This window comes from Cicer arietinum, chromosome 1 (genome assembly GCF_000331145.2).
Source record: "Cicer arietinum cultivar CDC Frontier isolate Library 1 chromosome 1, Cicar.CDCFrontier_v2.0, whole genome shotgun sequence".
Classification (NCBI taxonomy): domain Eukaryota; kingdom Viridiplantae; phylum Streptophyta; class Magnoliopsida; order Fabales; family Fabaceae; genus Cicer; species Cicer arietinum.
In genome coordinates, this window is record NC_021160.2 from 15,477,152 (window position 1) to 15,488,514 (window position 11,363).

An 11,363-nucleotide genomic window follows, 5' to 3' on the forward strand; every position below is an offset into this window, starting at 1 on the left:
TTTTTTTTCCGATTTAGTCCTTTATTCCTAACAATATCAAATAAAGTATGAAAATATGAGTTTATTTGAAGATTTGCGTTACGAATTTGATGAAATTTGTATTATATTTAAGAATATAATTAATTTTATGAGTTTTGATTGAATTTTTTTTTTGAATTTTTGTATAAAAAAAAATAACATTGTTGAAATTTTAAAACATAAAATATCAAATTGTCACTTAAAATTAAAATAAAGGACCAAGTCGGAAAAAAAAAAGATAAATGACTAAAACGTTACTGAGATTAAGTTAAAGGACCACAAATGTAATTTAGCCTTCATTTTATAATATAAATTTTACCATATCAAAATTAGATTAAATTTATTTGTTTTATTGGAGTCAGTTTTCCATGAGCAGGGGCGGAGCTTTTGCCAACCTTCCTCTCTCCCTTTCTAGAATCAGATTCACGACCACAAACGCGCGGCCAGCTCTGCCAGATTACGAATCACGAATCGCTCTTCTGCTCGGGCCTGCGGCCCCCTCTGCCTGACTGCCTCCGTGGCGGTGGCTGTTCGTCTCTCTTGCCTCTCTGTTCACCTCTCTATTTTGTTAGTTCTGATTTTTGTTAGTTTTGATTTGGAATTCGGATTTCTATTTTGTTAGTTTTGATTTTGTTAGTGCAGACTTTTGCTTATGTTCTTCAGTTATCATGAAATTTAGAGTTTATTTTATTACTGAGTTTGGAGCTTTGATTTGGAGTTGAAATTTTGATTTAGAGTTTCAATTATGATTTTTGTTTAGAGTTTTTGTGTTGCACATAATGTGTTTGATTTTATGTTTATATAAAGTGTTTGAGTTTTTTTTGTTGCACATAAGGTGTTTGATTTTATATTCATATAAAGTGTTTGAATTTCTTTTGTTGCATAGAATGTATTTGAGTTTTGTTGCATTTTTGTTTGAGTTCTTTTGTTCATATAAAGTGTTTTAGTTTTTTTTTGGCATATAAGATGTTTTATGTTTCTTAAATTGATTGATTTAGATAAGTTTGTGAGAATAAAGAAAAGTAAAAAAATTGATTGATTTAGATAAGTGTTTTATGTTGCAGATAAGGTTCAGATGTTTTTATGTCGGCCACCCCAAAGTTATCGGTCAAGCTCCGCCACTGTCCTTGTAAAAAAAATTGCCACGTCAACATTTTGAAGGGTAATTTGATAGTTTTGCTAAAAAAATAGAGTTTTCCCACACTTGATTACACAAATGAACCTATCTGCTATGGGTTTCAGACTAAATAAGTTCGCTTTATATTTTATCTTATATGCATATATTATTTTGTTATTTTTTTCCGTGAACGAATCTACAGTATTAATCGGAAAAAACGTTTTTTTTGAGGTGGGATACCAATACTCAACTGGTGTTTGATTAAATGCGCAAAAGGGTTTGAGAAATTTCGCTCTTTCTGTTATTGGTTTCTATCAAATTGAAACAGAGTTTTGAGTTGAAATTTTGTGTTTTGAATTGAAGAAGTTTGGAGGAATAGGGTAAGAAGGGATGGCTCGAGATGAGAGCGTTGTCCCTGCGGACCCACAGGCTATGGTTGTTGTGAAAAAGAAGACACAAACTTCGAGAAGTTGGATTTTGATTGATGCTATGGGTCAAGGGTCGATGCTTGATGTTGACAAGTATGCTATCATGCACAGGGTTCAGATTAATGCACGTGATCTTAGAATCCTTGATCCTTTGCTTTCTTACCCTTCTACCATTCTTGGTCGTGAGAAGGCTATTGTGCTTAACTTGGAGGTAGTACATCATATGATTTTGTTGTTGTTTTTCTTTTTTTACATTGTATTGTGTTTTTTTAATTTTTGGTTTTGTTGTGTGTTTTTTATTTTGTTTTTGTGATTCCGTGTTTCAGCATATCAAGGCAATTATCACAGCTGAAGAGGTTAGTTAGCTTTTATTTCAATTTGTGAATGTGTTGTTGATTGCTGATGGGGAATGAAGTTTTTTTTTGTTATAACATTTTACTATGAAGAATTATGGTTTTCTATCTATTGGAAAGAAAAATATATTGAAACAATATGTATTTAATAAGGAGCAAGCTTCTTTTAGTTTTAAGATACTCATAGTTGAAAAGCATTAGACTGATTGAACAATAACGTGTGAGGACATGTTTGGGAGTTGGATTTTGGGGGTTTTGGAGGGGAGGGTTTTGAAGGGCTAAGCCTACATTTTGGTGTATATTTGATATTTTGATAAAATTGTAAAAATAACATGATAATTGATCATATAACATTTCAATTAGACTTAATTCCTTTTCAGAAACATTATATAGCTTCCTTATTTTAAAAAAGAATAATAAACCCCTCCTCTTCAAAAATCATCTATTCCAAACATACCGTAGAGGAATGGTAGATGCGGCATGTTCTGAGCTTCTTATCTTATGCATGCAGTTAGTTAGGGACATGAATTATGGGAACATATATTAAAATTATTGTGTCATGTCATTGAAGGAAACAAGTACAGGGACAATAACCTACTTGTTGGCTTGTTTTTCCTGTTCTAGTATCAAAGTTTTTACTTAATGTGATGGCACAAACTTTAACTGTCTTGTAAGAGCATACAACTACGTGATTTTGTTTATTTTGTTTACTGATTTAATAACAAAGAACAGATTTTGATAGAGCTAGGATACTTTTGAGTCTCCCTTAATAGGTTTTATTACTCTTTTCTATAACCTGCTCTGTATATTTGTGAATCCCTGTAATTATTCGTAGAGATTTGAGATGGCTTTTACTTTTGCATTCTGAAAGTAACTACGTTCTGGTATAGGTATTGCTGCGAGATCCGACAGATGAAAATGTGGTCCCTGTTGTTGAAGAACTGCAGAGGCGATTGCCTAAACTGAGTGACATTCATCAACAACAAGGAGATGGTAAAGAGTATATTGGTGGTCAACACGATGCTGAAGCTGCTGATGAAGATGGTATGTTAGGTTAAAGATGAACTGTTACTCCCTCTGTCTTATAATGAGTGTCACTTTAGTAGAAGAATTGTCTCAAAATTAATGTCATTCACAATTTTCAATGCAATTTTAATTATTTTTCCTATACTATCCTTCAATGATTATCATCATACACAACTTTCAAAGAATTATTATACTTTGCATTGATAATAGTGAAAAGTCCACCAATGGTTAAGATGGACAATTTAGTAAAATCTCTTTTCTCTTCCTTCTAATTATTGCATTTATTAATATGTGTGCAAAAACTTTAAACGACACTTATTGTGAGACGGAGGAAGTATTATAAAGATATTTGATTGCGGCTTTTCCTCTCAGAAATTTGTTTTCGATTTGCATCATCTAATGCCCTTTCTAATGAATTTATTAGAATAAATTATTTTCAGAAATTGCTTTTCATCCCGTATCTGAATGATCTAAATTATGCAATGTAGAGTCACCGTTTGAGTTCCGCGCCCTGGAGGTTGCTTTAGAAGCCATTTGTAGTTTTCTTGCTGCACGTACATATGAGTTGGAGCTGATTGCTTATCCTGCATTAGACGAACTTACCTCCAAGGTAAATATATAATTGAATTCCTTATCTTGTTTCCGTTTTCTCGAGTCCTCTGGTCCTGGCCCCTATTTTCCTTTGATATAGAGTAGAATAAGCTAGCAAATAAGAAGCTTCATTTAAAGTGGAGGATATTTTTCCTTCCTTAAGTTCAAATATCTTATGCTTTTTATTTCTTGTACTTATTATCATTGAGATGTCGATTCTAATTATTGTTACTTTTCTCTTACGGTTTCTGTTGGTTGGCTCGAAATGTGTGTTCTTGTTCCATGTTTGACTTTCTTGAGGAATATATTTTTTTGTGTTGTTAATTGCAGATCATAGGAAATAGCAGTTTATTAAAATTCTGCTACACTATAGTGCTATGGCCTTTGTTTGACGACACTCTGAACACTTTATTTTGTTCAATTGTTATGAACTTTTGAATTACATTAATCTGCAGATTAGTAGTCGTAATTTGGACAGAGTTCGTAAAATGAAGAGTGCAATGACAAGGCTGAATGCTCGGGTACAAAAGGTATGTTCAAGTTTTTCAATGATAGTGAAAAATGTGTGACCGGAAAAAGCCCATTTTATTTTTATGATTATATTCCGCACCTTCTGTTTCAAGATGGTTATTGATCTTTTGTCTGAAATTTAACCTACTTTAAGTAGGAATATCAATATCTTAACAATATATATGAAAAAAATTCCATTCTCGAGAACCTTGCTTTCTTATAATCAAGTAGTTGGGTTTTGCTTGAATGGGAACTCAAGGAGCTTTCATGTTCTCCATGCTTAATATTTATGGGGATCTAGATCATTGTGTTCACCTAGTACATGATCGCAGTACAAAGTTGTTGGTTTGTTTCTCTGCATAGCTTCATATGATCAATATAAAATATGTTTCAGAAGGCAGTTCTTCATATACTGTACAATATGTATTCCTTTCTCCTTCTCCCATCACCAGTTCTTGTTATCTGCTACAGGTCAGAGATGAGCTCGAACAATTGCTGGATGACGACGATGATATGGCTGACCTATACCTGTCGAGAAAGGCAGGTTCAGTGTCACCAGTTAGTGGATCAGGTGCTGCAAATTGGTTTGCTACCTCCCCAACCAATGGATCAAAAATATCCAGAGCAAGTAGAGCAAGTATTGCAACAGCTCGTTTTGATGAAAATGATGTGGAAGAGCTTGAAATGTTATTGGAGGTTATAACATTATTATTTACTTCAAAATTTATTTAGCAAAGACCTTCCATATTTTTTTAATGAAAAAACTGTTAAAACTGTGTTCGTTCATTTTTGCAGGCTTATTTCATGCAAATTGATAGCACATTAAACAAATTAAACACAGTAAGTTTCATCTCCGTTTGAATCTTATTTTTTGTATCAAGGCAGATAAACGCCAGATATAAAGTATTTTGAAAGACTGTTTAGTTGTAATATGAAGAAAAATATAGTTTGCATGTTCACTCTGTAATTTAGAGCCTATGAAAGTGACTGAAGGTTTGGCCTTTTTGGGTTGGTACTTAGTTTTTTATTTGTAAGCATCGTGAGGTTTAACCACATTGATCTCTTAATGTTTACAAGGTTACTGTGTTAATATTGTGAAATTAATGTTGAAAAGAGGATATATGTGCATTTTGCTTCTCCCTACTTCCCCTCCTTTTGTTCAAAGTTGAACTTTGTAGTGTATGTTCAAAAATTGTTTTGAGAAGTTTCTGCGTGCAATATTTAAGAATTGTAAGATGATATGCTCTTACTTTATTGAATCAGACTATACTTGGATCTTTCTGCATCCTTTATAACTTTCTATCTGTTGTAATAATGGTGATTCTGGGAACAATTCATGATTTCAAGATCCCTATTAGTCTAACCAGTTCCATTTTTCTTTTCATTTATAGCTGCGAGAGTATATTGATGATACCGAAGATTACATTAACATTCAAGTAAGTAACTATTAGTTTTTATTGGTATTAACAATAGGTATTTGGCGAATGACATGTAATGTGAATAATTTATTTATTTTTCTCCATTTTACAGCTTGACAACCATCGAAATCAGCTTATTCAGGTGCCTTTTATGTTTCTCCACCATGCATATCTTCTATTAGTATTTTGCAAAATGTATTTTACTTCGAGTTCGCTAATCCTTCAAATTTTTGTATCGATTGGTGCAGTTAGAGCTCTTTCTTAGCTCTGGAACTGTTTGCCTATCTTTCTACTCTCTGGTGGCTGGTATTTTTGGAATGAACATCCCATACAGTTGGAATGACAACCATGGTTACATGTTCAAATGGGTAAGCAAACTACTTGTATTTATGGGCACCCAACGTTGTAATATAGTTAAAGTATATGGCTGCAAAATTTTAAATAGATAGCTTAAAATATAATCATGTTTATTGCAGGTAGTTATTGTCTCAGGAGCATTTTCAGCTATTATGTTTCTCATGATTACCATCTATGCTCGCAAAAAGGGGCTGATTGGATCATGAAAATCAATATGTTGGAAAGGTGCAGAGAATGAACTTTACATATGGTCCAGAATGATGATTCAAGATCTTGTCAATTTATTTAAGATTACATTAAAGGGTATATAATGCAAGCTTTTAGTTCTTAGGGTTGATACAGAGTTGGTGTTAGCCTGGCAGGTCTGCAATAACCTCAAATATACAGATCCAGAGTTGATTTTTGTTTTGAATAATTTTAAGGCCTTGATATGTGATTAAATTAAGTTGAATATATTATTAATCTTTATACGCTATTTTTTTGTAGTTAATATAATGATATTTTTCTTTTGTTAACTTCATGTAAACATGGATGAGATAAGCATTATAAATAAATTCGGACACCGTTATGATCGAGCCATTAAATGAGGGTTTAATTAACAATTTCTATTTTAAATTTGGAAAATTCTACTCTCAACCGATCCATATTGTACATTACACTTGAATAAATATAAGGAGGAAGAATGAAAAGTGGGCGGGTGAGATGGGGCATATCAACTCAGGTAGACGAGCTGAAAGTACTGTTTGGAGACAGGTCAACAAAAATAAATGTCAAAACAAAAGCACCACTGACACAAAGTTAACAAAACACAAAAGTTATTTATATTAAAGTTATAAAAAGAAAGCTAAGTATTGTTAGCTATTTTCAAAATTAAAATCCTCAAAGTAATGTAATTAAATTTATTGTTATATCTATTTATTCTCACTATCTATTTAATTAACTTATAATTAAATTTATTCATGATTAAATATATCAACAATAATTAATTTATAAATAAATAAAATTATCAACAAAAAATATAAGTAAATTATTAATAAATTAATAGTAATATTTTAAAATAAAATCATTTATACTTAATATTTTAGTTTGGTTGAGTTAATCGAAAATTAAAAAAAAAAAAAAATTTGGTCCGACAAATTACTTCGTTCATCTATGATAATTTTATTTTTTCAATGAATTAAATAAAATGAACTAATTTAAATAAACAAATTCAAATCTTCAACCAACCAATACACACTAGACTCAATTGGTATATTTAGGTCTAAAGCATGTGCTAAATTGGAGTCTTTCAAATCAGTAGAATATAAATATTTCATCAATTTTTATAATATGTTTAAAATAAATTATTCACAATTGATTAAAGAAATGAAAGTTTTGCTTCATTAAAACTTAGTCGTTTGTTGAGAAAGTTGACTCGTGTGGATAGAATAAAAATAGATATAAAAATTTAGTGAGAAAAATTTGTTAGATTAAAAATATATTTTTTTTTATAAAAAAATTATTTAAATATTTAAACTCAAGTAATTAATATTTTATTTTAAGATAAATAATTTAAAAGAATTTGAATTTTAATTGAATTGTGATTTGAACAATTATTTGTTTATTTCACATATTACTATGATATCTTTTATATATAAGAATAATTAAAATGAGAGAATGATGTATTAATCTAACACAGAATATTCTACGACTTACTAATAAGAATCAAACTCTTAAATTACATATCTAATAAATGTATTGTTTTATCACTAGAGCAATCTTTTGGAATTGAAAAAATTAACCCTTTCTCTTCTGAACTAATTATAAAAATTAAAAAAACACAAAATATTATATTTGACGGAGAAATGACACGCGTCAATATAAACCTTACTTTATAGTTTACACTATACAATACTATTGATAATCGACATAACAATATGGGAATATACCATTGATAGGTAGAAATTAGAATCAAAGTATAGTTTGTTGAAATGTTTTTTGCCAATTAAATAAACCTGTTTAGATTGAATGAGTAAGTGACAAGTAAGCATACAGATTTATTTTATATATATAGTATTTATTGTTGTTAGATATAATAATAAGTGTTTTATTATTTAAAAATAAATAAATTCTAAAATAAGTTATACTGAATAAATTATATATTTTTTGGTACATTTGAATATATTATTTTAAAATAAAACTAGAAATTAATAAAAAAAAGATAAAAATATATGTGGTTTGTTGAGAAATTTTTGTAAATAAAGAAATTTTATAAATTTTAACTGAAATATAAAAATATGTTGAGAATTAACGTGATAGCAACACGTATGCATAAACTATACTTTACGTATATAGTATTGATTTGATAAAAAATTTGTATTGCACTTTTATAAATAATATCCCTAATGTGGGAATATTTAAACATTTATAGTCTGTACCAAAAAATACTGAATAATATAATTTGATTCAAAATAATGTGATGTCATTATTCGTGAACATTATAAATAACTTATAATATTGGTACTGTAGTATGTTATTGTACATAATATATCTCCAAAATAAATTTTATAGTGAGCAAATACATTAAAACACTACTATCATAACTAGTCTCTAGCTAGATGAATATTCTTTGTATTTGTTTTTGTTTTATTTATTTATTTATTGTACTAATGTATATAAATATTTTATAATATTTATTTTGTGAAAGAAGGAATAACATTTATATTTATATGATGTAATTAAAGTTTTTAATTAAATTAAATTAATTATATATTACTATGTTTCTTTGTGAAAGACGGAGTAATTATATATTGATAATTATATTATGCAGTTAAAGTTTTGAATTAAAAGTTAATTTTTTTTTACTGATTGAATTTAATTTATTAATAAGTTTCATAAATTAACTTTTCACCGGAAGAAAAGTCGCACCAACAAAGTTATCCTCTTTATTTATTTATTATTATTATTATTATTATTATTATTATTATTACTATTATTATTATTATTATTATTATTATTATTATACATAATTTATCATATTTGATATATAATATTTGAATTTCTCATGAAAAAAGTTATAATAATTCAAAATTAACGCATGACCACTGTACTAGAAAAAAAAGTATTTTATATTTCATATTTATATTTTTTTCATTTATTTAATTGTTTCTTATATTTTATATTTAAAAAAAATTTGCTCCGATTATCTTTTTTTGACGTACCCCCAACTAGTTTTTAGTCATCGAACTATTGTCTATATGAAGTTAATGTAAATATATATTGGTTATAATTAAATATATTGTAATGATAATTCATAACTTTGTAATTATTTTATATTACATAATGCAAATTTGTTAGCATAACTATACATAATTTGAACTCTTTAAATGTGTTTTTTTACTAGACAAAAGTTAACACTGCTATTTGACACATAAATTAAAAATAGATGAATGAAAGAGTAGCATAACTGAAATTTGGTTGTCCTATAGAAATATCGTAACATGTTGATATTCTCTCAAGCTGCTTTAGAGATGTTAAATGAGGATAAATAGTTAAATTTAATTCACCACTAGATCCACACTATGGTTTCGAAACTGAAGGAGTTTCTGACTTCAACAACTTCAGACATCATAAAGCTTGAACTAAGCCTCCTCTTGGTATTCATTTCCGTCATTGGTAAATTGAAACAATAATTGATTGTAAGGTTAATAAGTGTGCTGCACAAATAGTGATCATTATGCCGATTTTGATATAATTGTTTTGAATTTTTCTTTTCCTCTTTTAGATAATTTTATCTATATGGATATTGCATGAGACAATTTTCCTAGTTTGAATTAATATTATTTCTTCAATGAAGCAAAAAAAAAAATATAAAAATGAAAGCAAATAATAAAATTTTCAAATTAATCTAATTAAATATTGGCGTATTTATCATTAATTAAAATACAAAGTAGATGATGTTGAATAAGATGTGATGCATATAGTTAGAGAATACAATTAAAAAAATATAATTATTTATCATACTGAAAATTATAAGTATCATTCATTTATTTTTAAGACATATTTTTTTACAAATATACAAGTAGTCATGGAATCAAGAGAGCTAGAATTTTACATTATTAAAATTATAATGGTCAATTTTAATTTTTTGAGGTAATGGCCCCAACTACGTATCATATATTTAAGTGATCATGTATTATTTAAATAATTTTTTATTTTAACATTTATATATGATTGTATAATTATAATTTAATTTTTTCATTATAAAATTTCTCTAATTGAATATACTTTGTATATATAAAATAAAATAATTAATTAAAGTCGCATTTTCCATTAACGAGACCCGTTACATTTGCACATAGCTTATAAAGGGCAAATCTTGGTGATGCCCACCATCCTCTTTTTCAACTTGAAGAACTTGCTTGCTTAAGCACCATTTCTATCAAATTAGGTAGGTACTATTTTCTATCTTCATTTTCCTTTACCTTGTAATTATGTTAGATCTGAAGCTAATCTACCAATTATTTTACAATATAATAAATATTAGGTTTTGGTGGAGTGTGAAGGGGATGGAATTTAATTTTATATCTTGAACAAAATCTCGATTATTGATATTTAGGTCAAAATATTAACATATACTACAATTTTCTAATATGTAGTGTTCTATCATGTCAACTAGTTGTTGTCGTCTTTAGTTTATCTTTAGTTTTTGTATGTTTGTTTATCGGAAACTTTCTACGATTTAGATTCTGTGTCGTCGCATATTTGTCGATCTTAATATTATATAAAGATTGAAAATCTTTATTTTAAAATATATTCAACTTGGTAAAGTTAGATTACACATCTTCCAATATCCATTCAACAATCAAAATTCTTTGTATGTATGATTACACGTTTGTCCGACCGTAAAGAATTTAGGTTTAATTTAGTTCTAAAATCCTTTAAATCTAACTCTCAAAGAAAAAATAACAAAACAAAATGAAAAAAAAAAAGAAAACAAACGCACACACAATTTTTAAATGTTTTTTTTATAATAACAGAGACATGATTTTGTGACATATATATTATGTCAGTAATCATTTTGAATACTTTATTAACCAATATAATATATGAGATTAACCAATTCTGTAATCTATTTTTCATTGAAATGTGTTGTATTTTAATAGTTAACAAGGTACTTTAAATATTAACAAGATATATATTAAATAAGAGATTAATAATATGCATTTTAATAATTAATAAAGTATTTCAATTGATTAATGGGAAAAATCCATATTTGAATTAGAAAAATATCTCTCTATTATTATTATTTTTGAAAAAAATTAAAATAAATAATATTCTTAATTTTTTTTTTCAAACGAAGGAAGTCAAGTATATATACGGTATATGTATCATAAATTTAATTTAACTCAACAAAGGACATTTAGACTGGATAAGGATAAAAAAAAAAAAACATATACAATATCACATTAAGAAACAATCATATATTCTAGTCAATTTATTTCTATGACGCATGATTTTTTACCCAATTCAAAACCTCCTAGTCCTACTCAAATATATATATATA

General features: G+C 27.8%; 1 protein-coding gene across 6 annotated transcripts; it reads left to right on the forward strand.

The window, feature by feature from the left end:
- Positions 1 to 369: 369 nt before the first annotated feature.
- LOC101494757 (magnesium transporter MRS2-2-like) lies at positions 370 to 6,333 on the forward strand. 6 transcript variants are annotated; one of them, XM_004513429.4, is made up of 13 exons: positions 370 to 585; positions 1,083 to 1,180; positions 1,502 to 1,774; positions 1,890 to 1,919; positions 2,807 to 2,960; positions 3,431 to 3,552; positions 3,989 to 4,063; positions 4,515 to 4,739; positions 4,839 to 4,883; positions 5,435 to 5,479; positions 5,574 to 5,603; positions 5,710 to 5,829; positions 5,938 to 6,333. In XM_004513429.4, the coding sequence occupies exons 3-13, from the start codon at positions 1,526 to 1,528 to the stop codon at positions 6,022 to 6,024; spliced, it is 1,182 nt and encodes a 393-aa protein (XP_004513486.1). In that variant the 5' UTR covers positions 370 to 585; positions 1,083 to 1,180; positions 1,502 to 1,525; the 3' UTR covers positions 6,025 to 6,333. The 6 variants fall into 6 exon arrangements, with proteins under 6 accessions (XP_004513486.1, XP_004513485.1, XP_004513487.1 ...); XM_004513428.4 differs by having other exon boundaries at positions 389 to 585; positions 1,499 to 1,774; XM_004513430.4 differs by having other exon boundaries at positions 389 to 547; positions 1,499 to 1,774.
- The last annotated feature ends 5,030 nt before the right edge of the window (positions 6,334 to 11,363 follow it).